The 16037-nt window shown below is 41.1% G+C and overlaps 1 protein-coding gene across 1 annotated transcript; it reads right to left on the reverse strand.

Annotated features, from left to right (window-relative positions):
• Positions 1–798: 798 nt before the first annotated feature.
• On the reverse strand, positions 799–15583 carry LOC121896679 (stereocilin). The gene is made up of 29 exons (XM_042410600.1): positions 15490–15583; positions 14246–15376; positions 13676–13700; positions 12985–13567; positions 11302–12189; positions 11144–11206; positions 10925–11050; positions 10555–10721; positions 10282–10468; positions 10027–10142; positions 9354–9486; positions 9042–9224; positions 8544–8582; positions 8286–8462; positions 7858–8007; positions 7184–7242; positions 6888–7011; positions 6658–6740; positions 6421–6556; positions 5584–5786; positions 4908–4998; positions 4642–4813; positions 4271–4440; positions 3833–3988; positions 3593–3735; positions 3127–3275; positions 2789–2886; positions 1119–1266; positions 799–920 (listed from the first exon to the last, which is right to left on the reverse strand). Exons 1-29 carry the CDS (start codon positions 15581–15583, stop codon positions 832–834), a joined length of 5883 nt encoding a protein of 1960 aa, XP_042266534.1. The 3' UTR covers positions 799–831.
• Between the last annotated feature and the right edge of the window lie 454 nt (positions 15584–16037).

The raw sequence follows: 16037 nt of genomic DNA on the forward strand, positions 1-16037 counted from the left end.
ACAGATTATTTGTTGTTCTGATCCTTAAACACACAAGTGCTCAAAATCTTAAACTGTTGATTCAAACTGACAGACATTTAAACTAATAAAGATGACTTTTACTACACAGTACCCCATCTCAGTAAAACAGTTGCACAGGTTTCTTCTCATCCAGAATTTAGTATCAAACTGAAAAAAAGGAAAATTGTTGCATGCAGGAGCTTCAGGAGGGATTATTAAATCCTCAGATATTGTTCAGATGTTCATTTTTCCTCCTTATTGTTCCATTTTTGTATTTTAAAGAAACATTCATATAATACATGATATTCTTAAGTATACCAAACATTATAGACCTCAGTATCCGTAGTTCAGGGGAAAAGAGTCAGGATTTTTACTTTTTACTAGCATTTTATCCTCTTCCAGGGATAAGCAAAATGTTTTTCATGGGGATTATCCTGCCATTGTTATTCTTCTTATTCTACATTACAGACTTCAGCGTCATGGTGTAGTTTATGCGATAAAATATCTCGAGCTTATTTGCTTGGTCTCACATCTTTACATGTTTGGAAAGCCTTTTCTCCTTTTAAATAAACACAAGTCATCATGCTGCTTCTTCTGGCTGTTCTAACAATATTATATTGTATATATTGCACAATAATATTCACTGATTTACATATTTCCAAGCTGATAACTCACATAAAAGTGAAACATGGGCAGCACAGCACAATCCAGAGCACAGTAAATTAAAGGGCCGAGGCACAGAAGGAGCAGAACAGTTCAAATTATTTATTTGAAGTACAAATATGATGATACCAAGGGAGGTCAAGGGGCAATTAAATTTGTTGCAGCATTTTAAATTAGTTGCCCTAACAAGAGACACAGAGCCAAAGAGCGTAAAGTGAAGCTGTCTGTGTTCACAGCTGCTGGAGCCGAGTTTCTCCCTGTTGAAGCAGAGGAACAGAGCATTTATCATCGACATCATAAAAATCTAATTGGTTGCTTAGTAAAAACAAATATTACCATAATAAAAAAAATATACGATCACAAACACTTCGTTGGATAAATAAAACAGACTTATTATGTATGCAGGAGGTTAGTAAAGGAGGTTTTATCACCATCATTTTTTTCTAAGAACACACCTCTCAGCTCCAGCAGCACATCTCCTTCATATCGAGCTAGTCCAACGGCATGTCTCTGCTCGGTGTCCAGCTCTGTCCACTGCTCCTCAGTGACGGCCCACGCCTGCTCCGCACTCAGCCACGACAACTGAACCGCACTGAACACCACCTGCCAGACACACATCCAACACAAATACTAAATAACTCCTACAGGACACTTTGTTATTTGAAGGCAGGCACTCTGGGAGAAGAGACAATTTCCTTTTTTTCATAGTATTTTATTTTGACTTTGACACATTTAGAAAATTCACATATTTACTATAAAAATTTGGAAATGTATGTTTATTTCTCTTTTTTTCAGTTGATTAAAGCTGAATGTAGATTCCTGTTTCGGTTTATTGAGTTAAATAATTTGTGATTTACAGAGAAATTTGGCAGAAGTTACATTTCATATAGTATGTCATGAAAATGTCCCACTTTATGTATTTTATTCCTATTAAACATCTCTATAAATTACCAGCTGTTATTGTGCAGAAAAAAATGTGTAAAATTTGGTAGCTACCTACAAATTATACAATTTTCAAAAGTTAGTTTACATATTTTCTTAGAAAACTGCCGCAAACTTGCTACAAGAAGCCAATTTCATGGTAAAAAAAAAAAAGTAAGATATCTCATCTTAGTTGTAGTAATAGGCCTTTTCACAACAGATATTATGACTTGTCATAGTATGGTATGCGCAGCTGTTATAAATAACTTTAACGATGATTCTGCTCTATTTAAATGTCCTTGTAAGCCATGACAGCGTGACAATGAGCCGGCATGCTCAATACCAGGACCCTGAAACTGAAGCAGCTAAATGGAATTCAGCCATCATTAATTTTATCATTTACACCTGTTCTTAAGAGGCCTGCTGATTGAGTTTTCCTCCATCCTGAACTGTATTGCAGTTAATCTCTGCTTCCTACAAACATTTTATGAGACTATAGCCGTGTTAATATATGGTACCACCTCGGCTTGACTCCACTCGACTCTACTCGCTTTTGGTTCCAGGTACTTTTCTGGATTTTGTTCTCCATTGCAGATAGTAACGCCTCAATGTAGCCAGATGTCATAGCGACACCGCGTGACACTGCTGTGATGTCACCTCCAATGCGACACACACACAGGAACAATGAAGGATATCGAAGGGATGGTGTTCTTGATTCTCATTACTTGGCTGTTTGTCACAGCAGGAAAAGACAAATTTAGTTTCAGAAGAGGCTGAAGGCAGCAAGTCAAAACACTGCTGAAAAGAAACAGAAGAGTTTTGTGTTTCAAGTAGTCCAGTAATTTAAAAACATCTCAGCAGCTATGGTAGCTTAGCTATTTAAAAATGGCACATTTGTGCTGGATGTCCCATGTCACACAAGTGATGATTCTAATAACGATTCTCTCTGACCAATCAGTGCTCTGCAGTCTTTCACATCCCCTTTAGTATCGGCTTAGCTTGCTTGGAACCTCGACGGAGGTGATACAAAAAAGATACAAGGTACTAGCCACAACTTTTGCCCATGGAAAACTAAAAAAGAACGCTTTTGAGCTTTTTGAGTCGAGTTGAGTCAAGCCATACCATGCAATGAAAAAGCAGAATTTAATTGCTATAGAATCACAATAATTGAGTAAATAGCCCTGAAATTATTGGTGAAACTCACTGCCATCTTTGTCGGTGGGATCAGGGCGATAGTTTCAGGGGTGATTCCCTCCACTTGTTCTTGCACCAGAGCTGACAGCACTATGTCCTCCAGGCCCGCTGGAGAAGTTTCACAAACATCGTAGTCAGATAATTAATGTTTCTCATATCAAAGTTTTCCTAAACTTTTCCTGTTTCACTCTCAGGTCTATACCCCTGGGGAGATTTCTTAATTGTACCGATCCATCCAAAAGCTGTCATTTCCTTCTCCTACCCTCCTCACTCTTTGAAAAAACAATAAAAAAAAAAGCTGATCACACAAAAAGTTTGTACCCCCAGGCATATTATGTTCCACGGTACCTGCCAATGTCCCAATTTCAGTAAAAACTTCTGGTCCCCAAGCACTGACTGGACCAAAGGCCTCAGGTCTGGACAAACGGCTTGTCAATGCCTCCATCTGCTGTTCTGTGCATGGCAAGGACATCTCCCGCAGGAACAGGACAGCCATACTGCAGTTTCAGAAAAAAAGATTGAGGACTTTATCCTCCACTGAGGATATGCAAAATGTTTTCAGCAGGTTTGCGTGGCTAAGAAATGTGCACCAGCCTTCTGTTAGCATCTGTTTGCAGGTGTATGTGATAGCAATTAATTTCTAAAACAACACAGTAATCATTCTGTAATACCATAGGAAGAAGTTTTATTACTGTTTCTAGAAGTACTTAATAGTGCTGAATGTCAGACCTTTTTTATAGTTTTTATAGCCACTTTTGTAAGTGTTGTTACACTGGAGCAGGATGGATAATCATACATTGGGTATTTGACTGACCTGAGGTTGTAAGGGTTTAGTCTTTTGATCTCTGAGGGATACAGACCACAGATCAGATGGCAAAATGTTGCCAGATCAACAACTGATAACTGCTCTACTTTCAGTTTGCGCTTCCGCATTACTCCTAAAATCACTGCTCTCATCTGAAAAGTCAAAGAGGAACATTAAAGACACATTAATAGACATATTAAACTCTTCAGGTTTCTCTCTTTGACTTCAAGCTTCAAACTTCAAGTTTACCTTTTTAGGGCTCCAGTCTGTCAGTGTCCCCAGATGTGCCAACACACCCAGGTCAGTGAAAGTGATATCATGCAGCTCTGTGTCTCCAATCTCAGTCACCACTGAGCCCAGAGCCAGCACCTGATCTGCTTTCAGCTCTCTCACTGGACTGAAGGACTGGATTGGATGAAGAACCAGAATATGCTTCAACCATGATATTAGAACATAACTCAACTTTAAATTGGACAGAACTCCTTTATCACAGGTCAGAATTTAAGGAAACCTGAAGGGATGATGCATGTAATTACTGACTGAATGAGAGGACATGTTGTATTCCTCCCAGTGTGGAGGAGAACAATGTGTTTATGCCTTAAGTGTGTCAATAACATCAGACAAATTTAAATAATCTAGAACTAAAAGTCTCTCAACATCCTGTGGTCTTTTGCAAGTTTTACAGACCTGCCTGAGTTTCACCCACAGAGCCCGGCGCTGCTCAGAGCTCAGTGAAGCATCCTGACCAAAATCTTCTACACACAGTTTCAGATCCTCCTGTGACATGCGGCTTAGCTGAGTGGACGTCCACGCTGAAGGGAACGTCCCTCTGATGTCAGCACAGCTTGGAACCGGCACTACTTGAAAAGACATCAGTGGATTCAGAGCATGATACAAACAAAATCTTACACAAATAAACAATTCATACTGACATTTTTGGTGCAATTATGACAGTCTCTGGTAGGACTACAACACATCAGCTGACCTATTTTTCAGTATGTACATTTAATTACACAAAGTTTAGTATTACATGAGCACTGAAAATGAAAAGACTGAACTTTTTGCCCTCCTGCTCCGCGCTTTGACAATCCCTCGCATGAGACTCTGAGTCTGCTGACTCTGGCGATGTTGGTCCATACACCGGGTCTTACAGACTCCCCCCACCACACTGTCCTCCCAGAGCTTTTGAGCCACCAGGACCTGCTCCACTGTGTCTTTATTTAACACAGTCTAAACAGGGGGAAACTCATATTATATACTCATCTTAGAAAAAAAATAAAATGGAAAACATTTTTTGCCTGAATTGATGCTGTTGGGTGCTTACCAGGGGGATGGAGTGCATCTGCTTTGTTGACAGAGAAAACACCAGTCTGCCCAAGTGTTCAACATCTCCAACTTGCCATTTGGACGGCTCCCTAGCAAACAAGCACACACTTCTTACCATTACTGCTGCTTTCAGTCAAGTCCATTTTTATTTGAATAAACCAAAATCACAAATCATAAATTTATCACAAGGGGCTTTAATTTAATCAATGTCTAAGAGTCAGACTGCAAATGCAATGCTGGAATTTTCCGATCATGCATTTTATGTATTTTAGACTGCATAGAAAACTACTATTATTCTACTATAATACAATAACAGCAATTATAAATCATGATTTTCTCCCTGGAATCAAAATTTAAATTTCTAAAACATTAACTCACAAGCCACCCTCAGCTTGCAGCCAGTAATTCAACATTTGTTGTTTTATTTTACTTTCATTTTAAACATTTGTTTTTAGAAAGAAGGTCAATATGGACGATAGTAAAATCGTAAGTCTGAAATATCAGAAAATTGCAAATTTACTATTATAATCCTATCTGAGGTTGTTTATAGTTGGAAATGTGTCACCAATAGACAACTTTTTTTAATAATGGTTATACATTTTTTAAATGAACCTCTTGACATATTAGTGACCCAGGTTTCATAACCAGGACAGCTGATAAGACTCCTCCTTTACCCCAACAGGTCTTTCTGAGTGAGCAGGGTGCTGATATCTCTCAGAGCCTCTTTAGGAAGGCAGAAGCTCCTCATCTCCTCCAGCCGCAGAGCCAGAGCACCTCTATCCACCAGAGCCAAACTGTCCTGGTCCAAGAAAGGCAGTAAAGGCCCCAGGAGGTCCAGAGTGTTTCCATCGATCCTCCCCTCGGCCTGAGAAGAGCCCTGTAAAGCACCACATACAGTACAATCAGTACAACCACTTATTGTCAATCATTAATTTTAGGGCAAAGACTTGGTTTAAAGTTAATGTAAATGCAGCGTTAGTTTAAGTTTAGCGTTAGATTCAGTTTAGGTTAAGGCAAGTAATGGTTATGGTTAGGTTTAGGGTAAGTCTTAGGAAATTAAGCCTATGTAAATACCCCAAAAGTGACTTAGACGAAGTGTGTGTGTGTGTGTGTATGTGTGTGTGTGTGTATGTGTGTGTGTGTGTGTGTGTGTGTGTGTGTGCGTGTCTGACAAGCCAGAACCAACAAATGTGGTTCATTCTGTCCGTCCCATTAATGTGTTTACAAATCAAACACATGACTCACCACCACTGACGCAAGCCCTAATTTAATTCAACCAGAAATAGTATCTCTGAGTTTCAGTTTGCCCTGAATGTTCATCATTTTAATTACCCTGAGGTTCATTTAGGATCTCTACTTAATGATCTAACTTAATGATGTTTATAAATTACCTACAACAACTAGTTTGAGATCATACTTATCATCTTTACATCCAGAAATGTGTCAAGTGTTCATCATGTAACGATATACAGTAAATATAAAATAAATGATAGCTTATGATGTTGTATTACCAGTTCAGTTATGACCTTCTCAGCTAAATTTGTCTGCTTGTAATGTGGCAGTCTGAGGAAATCAGCAAAATGTGCCTGGATGTGGTCCAGAATATCTCTGAGGGATGTGTTAGAGAGGTTCTCTATCATCGTCACTCTGGAAAAAAACAGAGCAGAGATATAAATATAGTTAATATTGGATTAACTGTGAAATATTTATATAAAGAGCAATTTACATGTTAATAAGGAGATACTTGCGGTAATGTTGCAGCAAACCAAGGGCTCAAAGCGTCAAGGTCAAGTTCAGGTTGTTTCCTCAGTTCCTCCGTGATACATTTTCGCTGGTAACACAGCCAAAACACATCTGAACTTGTTAGTATTATGGAAACATTTATGTACATGTAACCCTGGAATATAATAAGCAAAACAGTCTAATGAGTCGAGGCTGCGTAACAGAGTTTAGGGGTGAGGAAGTGTGTGTTCCTCACCAGAGCGGGCCTCATGCCTTCAGGCAGCACGCTGACGAACTGAAGCAGCTCTGCAAAATCTGTGTCATTGCTCCAACGCCTCAATAAGTCACAACTCATCCCACCAGCGATATGACCCAGGTCTCTACAAGTGAAAGAGAAGTCATCATTTAAATTGTTTATTGAGTGATTACTTAACCTGAAAATGACAGTGACTGCGTCTATTTATTTTGAGTTTTTAATTCCATTCGCAGGACGGATGACATTGATTAAAAGCATACATCTGAATCTTCTGCTGCAGTATATGTCCAACTTACCTCACCATCTGGCTGGTAATGTTTTTAAAATTGTGGATCCTCTTGAACAGAAGTTGAGCCTGTCCAGAAAGAAGAAGTGTCAGGTGTCCTTCACCTTAAAACTAATAACATTTTAATCAAATAATCTTTACTAATTTGTTGTAATTGAAGCCCCGTCACTGGAAATCATCTAAGTTGAATGTCTCTGCTAATTGCTTAATATTATAGAGACACATAAATTCAACACTAACCACTGAAATATTTAACTTTAGAGTTATTTAAATATAATATTTTAGGTTTAATATACAGTGTCACAATATATTTAAGTACTAAATGAAAATCTTTGTTGATTTGACTCAGGTCTTGTTAGGCCAAGAACAGGTGGTGAAAGCAGGCTAATACACACTTGGCTGTGACAAAGTCCCTTTAAGGTAGCCATTATTAATTTATGCTACACTCCTCCACACCATTGTACTACATCCAAACTAATTAGCTTGATGGCAGCTGATGCGTATGGAGTATTAATGTCCTGAAAGGATCATTTGAAGCATATCCAATGAGTTGCAGATTAATGTGAGTAAAGACTGAAGGTGGTAACATTTTCTTCCTTTTCTAGAACTGGGGACCTGTTGCTGTCATATCAATATAAAGCTAAACAGCTCTCAAAAAAAAGTAAGTTGAAGTAAAATGTGCACCTGCTGTGGCGACCAGTTTATGTCTCGGTACAGGCTTATATCTCTCAGGATGTTTTCTCCGTTTAAGGTCTCTCTCAGCTTCCTCAGAGGGACGAATGGTAAAAGACAGATTACCTGCTGAGTGACATTCTGCAGGTCTCTGTGTAAAGCCTGATGACATATAACAAAAACAGAGACCATTTTTAACCAAAAAGACATTAAATGAAACCTTTCTGGTAACTCTAGAGCTCAATTAGAGCTTCTTACACAGTCTATAATTGAAAACTGGTGATGTTGAATATATCATCTGCTAAAATCTCTCCTCCTCTGTTGTGTCTTCTACTCAATGTGTGACAACTAAATGAGATTCACAGCAACTTATCAAGGACGGATGAACAGATAAGAAAAGTGATAGCCAATGTACTGAAGGTAGACAATAGCACCGTCACCTCCTGCATTGCATTGTATAGCATGGCTCTATGGCCAGGCTTAAGCTCAGTTAGCAAGGCTCTCCAACACTGGCAGTGGGCAGTTTCACTGATCTCAGGCCACTGGAGGTCTCTCAGCACAGCAGGGGAGAGACCAGAGTGTAATGGCTTCAGTCTGCACAGTTTTTCCATGGTCAGCTGGCAAGGAGAGGAAAAACACAGTGGTTAGAGTGCAGCTGGCTAGAAGTCAGCAGAAATATTTTGAAGACGTCTACTTACGTTGGTGTCCTTTAAAATCTTGGATAACATTTGAAAAGCCTGAGGAAAGTATTTAAATGAAAATTAAAACTACAGAGTGTTTTTAAAAAAATCCAGTATTTGAGGTAAAGGTCACATATTTCATCAATGTTCATCTTCTTCATATCTTTAGAAATTGTTGTCTATTAATCGTTGGCCTGCAGAAAATATTTCTATCAAGGCTAAATATTCATGATGTATGATGCATTGTAGAGCTCTATGTAGCATCTTTGAGAAAAGACTGATGATGCATTGATTGCCTTGACATTTTTTAATCAAAAGTCCAAACTTTTGACTGGTACTGTACATTTACAATTACACTTGAAGTCAGTGGACATGTGAAAACAAAAGAAGACTCAAATCTAAATGTTGCAAAATGGTGGAGGAAATTCAACAACTTCACACAAGATAAGAGCATCAGTAATCCACATGTGAAGATAAAAACAAAGGTATGAGGTTGCAATGGACTTTCCTGCTGACCTGTGCTGGAGAAAATCTGTGTAGTCCTGGTTGTGAAAGGACTTCCAGGAGTTGTTGTGAGGGGAGTGACAGCAAGAAGGGAGCCCCTAACTGGGGTAAGAGACCACTGAGGGCAAACAGCTCTGGAGGAGCCATGCTGCTGGCATTCAGGCTCTGAATCGCTGGTATCAACCAAGAGGACAACTATCCAAGAAACACAATTAAACAGAGCTAGTCAGACATAGTCCAGAACAACACAAAAGACTGTAATTTGAGGATAATAATGGTATAAAGGATTTTCTGTAGATGTCAGTAAGACCATGTGCCCCTCACCCTGCCAGTGGCACTGATGAAACCCTTGGAAATACACTGAGCCAGCTGCTGCCAAAGAGCAGAGGACAAAGCTGAGTCCTGAAGAACTGAATGCAGCTCAAGTGGATCCAAGTAACATGCAAGGACTCCTAACCTGCAAAAAGACATTATCCTTCACTTTTCCAATCATCAGATCAAAAATTAACTTCAAACATAAATCACTTTTTACAAAAACAAAGTGCTTCATGTAGAAATGAATGACTATTATATTATATAATTATTTAATGACTTAAATATTGAGCTTAGAGCAGAAATAATAAACCATAAACAATGATAAAGATATAGTGTTAAAAATAGATTAAATAGAATTGATTGATAAAGCACCACACACCGATACCTGACAAAATCTGCCCTGATTCATCAATACCAACAAATCATCATCTTGGATCTCAAGACATAACCTCTGGGTTCGTAAGGGGTCATGTTAAAGGAGCAACACCTATGTCATGTGTGTTTTTGACAATCAACCTTTCAGTATCTGTTTAAATACAGTACAAAGGCCAAATACAAAGCAACATCCAGACAAGGACTGAAGCTCTGTACCTGTATTATCTAATATTTTGGAAACATATTGGCCTTTCAGTACATCTCACTCATTATAAAAATGGACAAATACGGACTGTGTAAGTCCCACCTCAATATATCATCACCAGTCAGATTTTTCTTCTTGGTGAAAAGTGTCCGAAGCACATGGCGCCCCCTTACACCATCAAGACTGCTGTTGCTTAGCAACTCCATCAGTGGAGTAAGCTTAAGGAGACAACAGAATTCACATCATTCACAAACTATTTGCTGTAAGAATCCCAATCAAAGGTTTTTTTTAAATTACCTGAGCACATCTGAAATGGCTGATATCAGCAAAGGAGACTCAATGAAATCGCCTTCTAACCTGTTGTGATGTCAGCTGCTGAAAATGACTGACTGGGAGGTAAGGTAGAAGTGGGAAGATGGAGCTCAGGAAGTATGGTGGCCATGTAGGGACATCACCCACCACGCTTGACTGCAGGAGTCTCTTCACAAAGGCCTTTTTTTGCAGTGACTTCATCCCCGAGCTGTGGTCACGAATAGCAGTCAGCCTTCAGAGCAACACAGAGGAAGTTAGCATCAGGACACTGACTAATTTTAGATTGAATATGATGATATGTCGGGTCAGCAACTTTACACGCTGTCGTTGACTATCAGGGAGGCTGGGAAGCTCATGATGTCAGATACAGACATGAAGGGAATGAACTGAGACAGGTCCACAAACAGTTCTGGGGTCACTCGGGGGAACTTATGAATAAAGGCAGCAGTCATTGTTTCCATGGCCTGCAACTCTTTTTGAGAGGCCTGACAGAGAAAACAAAAGAGCAGGACAGAAATGGATTTGTAATAGTAATATAGTAATATTAAAAATTTGTCTGGGGTAGAAGAATCATAAGAGATCATGTTTTTTAATTTCCTAAATCAAGTAACTAAATAAAAAAGAGGAAGTGTCACTAACATTATTATTATATTAATTGAAGTGTTATTTAGGGAGTTTTTGAACAAACCTGGCTGGTTTCGACTTGCAGCTGATCCCAACTTTGATGCATATGGGAGAGAAATCTTTTAACTGCGTCCTTTTCAGCAGACATCACGAGAGTGCGAATGCTGTCTCTTGGCATCTGGAGGTACTCCTGGTGACATAAAATGACTCACCTGAATATAAAGTTTAGTGAGCTGATCTGTGGTGGAGAGTTAAGTGTGAATGTGGCTGCACAGCTCAGTACCTGCAACAGAACCCTGAGAGCAGATGAGTTGTCGTCCCGCTGAATGAGGTCCCACAAGACAGGCTGACATAACAGCAAAAAACAAGTCAGTCACTCCTTGTTGTGTGTGTGTGAAAGAGTGTTTGTGTATGTATACATGTGTCAGTCAGCTATCTTACACTGAAGCAGCTCAGCAGGTCCTCTTTGAGAGTGGTGTTCTGCTCTCTGCGGAGGAAGACCCCCACAGTGCGAAGGATGCTCATGGAGGCTTCTGGCTGCAGCACGGCCCAGGATGTGTTGTCAAGGAGACTGGAGAGGAGGATGGCCTGACCCAAACCTTGCCTCGCCTCTCTTTCCCCCTCATCCAGACCCGAAGAGAGGCCTACCATGAAGTCCAAGACTCGTAACACATATCCAAGTGCCACTAAAAACCCCTCATGCTCCCCTCCCTCAACCTCACATACACTCAACTTGTGTAAGACCTCTACCAGCAGCGGGGCAGGGTCCACACACAGCTGCGATGTGTCAAACTGATATGGCGCAGGGAGCATGTCAAAAAACCTCTGCAGGAGGCACTTCCTGTCCTCCAGCTCTGCCTGCAGATCAGCACAGAAATCAGCAAATTGGGGCATCGTTCTCAACAGCTGATGGTAGAGTGAGGCGTTTAAACAAATGTACTCTCTCAATCCATGAGTATGCCCACAGAGCTCCAACAGGGTGGAGTTGATGAAATGATGCACAGCCCAATGCCTGTACTGACAAGTATCCTCAATGGTGTTAACCTGGGAGAAGTTGTGTAATTTGGAGCAGTATGCTGCAGTCCAGCTGCCTTCTGGCAAGGACTGGTGTGAGTCTGGAGACTCTCTCCCACACAAAGCTGAGATAAGGGCAGAGTTGTTGGGCAGGAAGCAGTGTCTGAAAGCCTGGGCACTTAGTGACCTGCTGCCTAACTGAGACAGACAGTTCTCGTCAAGTCCTGGACTTCCTATTGCCTCACCTGACAGGTGCACACACAACTCGTCTATACTTGTCTGGTTAAAATAATGGTAGTTCTTTGTCACTGCAACCTGCAAATATGAAAGTCAGAATAAATTAAGTACATGAAATACAAAAGAAACAATGTACAAATATATATATGCAGCATGTCCTCAGATATTCAGCAAAAAGTTTGCAGAAAGCACTATTTAAAGAATAAGGCTGGCAATTTTCTATATTTTTCTTATTGTCAACAAATCCCATGTGCAGAGCCAAACCAACAATGAACTCATCCTATTTACAAGTATTGTGCATCTATCCCTAGTCTGTGCCATAGACCTCTGTTGTTGTACAAAAACTAGTAAAAACACTTCAATGAGCCACATCACTGCACTGGGTGACATGTTCCTTCACCCCTGAAGTGTATGGGCACAGTGGTTTGTTTAGAAAGGGCTCCAAAGACTAATAATAGCAATCACATTTTCAGTCTCCAGAGAGTAGTTCTGTGTAAGGCAGACCATGCCCATGCATGTGCAGCGGCGTACATGCAGACAGTGCAGAATGCAGACAGTTCGGTTTATAGTGCTTCACTAGCTTGTTGTGCTAGATACCACAACCTTACAAAGTCTAGAGGTTGTGATATGTAGCACAACAAGCAAGCGAAGCTAGCATTGATGTGTTTTTTTAATAGTTTTTGGACAACAATCGAGGGCTATGGTACAGAAGAATAAGATATATCAGGCTTTGGATACACACACAATACTTTTAAGTAGGATGAGTTCATTGTTGGTTTGGCTCTGCACAAGAAAAATATAGGAAATCGCCAGCCTTATTCATTAAGGCCAACTAATGGCAGGTGTTCAATCATCAAAAAAATTCATCTTCACCTGATGTGCTCTCTGCAGCCAGAAAGAGGAGTTGGCACACACTGTGTTGTTGAATTCATGGGCAAAGAACTCACTGCACACATGAACCCAAAGAAAGTCCTCCTCAGCAGCAGACAGGTACCAAGCTGCATCAGAGCATGTGGCATGCAGGTCGAGCCCCATATCAGCCACTGCAGGGTTAACTGACCCGTTCTCCCCTTCAAACAGTTTACAGTAGAGGAACACAGTGAAGTTGGAGACGCCTGTCAAGCCTGGGATGGATTCATTGCACGCTGCCTCCAGAATTTCTGCAGAGGTGGAGTACTCCATCTGTTTCTGTTGGTCGCTTTCTCTCATTCTCCCTGGTTGTGGCTTGTGGAGCTGGGTGTTGACTGGTGTAGTGGCGAGTTTATGAAGGCGTTTTCGTTTGGAGATTGTTTTGGAGGATGAGGCTGTTCTAGGAGTTGAGTGGGCAGGTGTTTGCTGGGACCTGAGTTCATCTCCTTCAGTGGAGGGGCAGGACAGGAACGGGAGTGTGCTTGGAAGACCCTGAGATCCAACGCCCAAAGCCTGGGAGTTCCACGTCACATTATGTATTATACCCCTACATATACATGGACAGATGTGAATAATGATGGTTTGACTTTGCGAACAATTTACTGCCAAACATGTAAACTGCAATGATCTAGAATGTAATGTTCCTATATCTTACCATAAGATCAGCTGTCTCAGGTCACCTTCAGAGAGACAAATGAAAAGCAAATATAAGCAGTAAATCAAAGTGGATGAGAGGTGGAAAAAGCAATTGGAAGCACCTGCAGTACACAACTATACCTGATGCAACAGTGCTGCTCAGCTAACAAAGCTCAAGATATAATGTTACTGACATCAATGAGAGGATAAAGAGATTAGTCGGGCCACCAACAGATGCTGTCAGTGACCAGGATGATTATAAAGATTTTAAAGCAGTGTCAGTCACTGTCACTTCTCTCCTGCATCTTTCAGGTGAAACCAGGGCCAAGCTTACAGTATGAGGATCTTTACAAAGAATTTGCTTTGTGAATGACATTAAATACAATCTAACCTAATTATGCTTCTTTTTTTGCAGATTGTATGCATGAATGCATTTAACTTCAACATGACTGACAGCACCTGTTGTTCTGTGAGATGAGCCGGAGGGGGCTAAATCTTGAAGGGTGCCACACTTCAGCTTTTTTTCTAATGATAATGAGTTCTTGTGATTGTGCAACAACCGCTGAGCACAGATGCTCCACATACTCACCAACAGTGCATCGTCCCTGCGCGTTGGGCTGTGGCACGTCCACCAGGGTGCTGACATCATCGAGCATGGCCATGGTAACTCGTGACACTTTCTTCCTCAGGTTACTGTAGACAGAACTACCTACTCTATGCAGGAGGCCTCTTCTTAGCCCATCCAAACTTTGCACAAGAGCTAGATTTTTCTGTGCCAAACGGCCTCCTCTCTCACCTCCACCTGAACGTGATAACACTTGCAGGAGTAAGCTTTGCATGGAGTCTGGATCATCCTCTGTGGCCATCATATCTTCCAGAGAGGCATTTCCCAACAACTCGTCCTGCCTCATGGCCTCAGGAGGCAAGCTGAAGGGCTTTAAACGTCCAAATGCACTTGAGCCCCTATTGTGTTCAGCACCTTCCCCTGCTGGATGTAAACTGACCACAGGCTTCCAGTTGCGTGTTTCTAGGAAACGCAACAGCTGCTGAAGCCAGCTGACACTGAAGGCACAGTCACTACGACCCTTCAATGCACAGATGAAGCCCTGCAGGCCTGCACTGGCCTGGCCATAGGTCCCACTGACCAGAGCCTGAAGTGCAGCTTCTAGCACAGCACTCACTGTCTTCCAGTTCTGGGATAAGAAAGTCAAAAGAGGTCTATGGGGCTGACGCTCTGATAGAGAGATCAGACTCTGCAGCAGTCCCAGGAGCCAGTCCCAGTGCGGACTGCCTCTCAGGGACAAAAACCAGTCCTGCACTCTGACACTTGGTCGGGGTGGCACCCTGCCGTCCCACTGGTTCAGCGCAGCACTCCCCTCAGACTGGAGAAAGAAATGCAGGACCTTTTCCCACAGCTGCTCTTCATCTGGCTCCACCGTCGCTTCCTCTAGCTCAGCACCCATCTCCTGGAGGTACAGAGAGATGTTGTAGAGGAAGCCAGAGAGACGATGTCTGTCAATTGGCTTGTTTAGTGAAGGCAGGCTCTTGCTGGGAAGTAGACCGAGTGTTTTTAGGCTCCCCATAATATTTCTCACCCAAGGGTGTACAGGCTGCTCCTTGCTGGTTTCTGGAGGAGTATTCTGAGGACTCCAACCACCTCCTTTGCTCCATTTTGAAATGAGCTCCTTAAAAATGGCATCTCTTTGGTCCTGTTTACCTCCTACTGAGAGAGTCCCATTAAAGACCGCTAGTGTAAGAATTATTTAATAAACACAAGTAGTAATAAAACACATAAATAATGTGCTTAATGATGCATTTTGGTGGTGCACTCACCTGTCTTCTCAGAGGATCCTTGTCCCAGTAAAAGAGCACAAACTATGATGCTTGTGAATCTAAGAGTGGTCATCTCTGGCCCTTTCTCTGCCATCTTCATCTCATGCCAGCATGCACAGTGACACAGTGGTGTCACATCCTCCTCTTCAGGTTTTTTTTTTCCCTATTTATTTTTTTTTAAAAACGTTTTAACTCCTTGCCTTTTTTAATTTTCAGTGATGGGATGGACCCAAGGAGAAACATATCTCACTGGAGAGGGGAATTAATTAAACCTTAATGACTGGCTACCACATCATCTTACCAACTTCACTGCATAGTTAATAAAACAAGCACCAGTAATGTAGTTAACTTATAAAAAACTATAAGATGATTATAGGAAGGTCAGACTGTGATGCTGAAATGGAGTAGGGAGAATGAAAAGATGTTTAATGTGAGGAAAGACATTTATAATCCATAAACACACAGTTCTGATTCTTACAGAGATCACAGGTTCACATTAACAGTCAAGAATACATTTGTTTCAGTTCATTTGTTTGTTTAAAACATTT

This window comes from Thunnus maccoyii, chromosome 1 (genome assembly GCF_910596095.1).
Source record: "Thunnus maccoyii chromosome 1, fThuMac1.1, whole genome shotgun sequence".
Lineage (NCBI taxonomy): Eukaryota > Metazoa > Chordata > Actinopteri > Scombriformes > Scombridae > Thunnus > Thunnus maccoyii.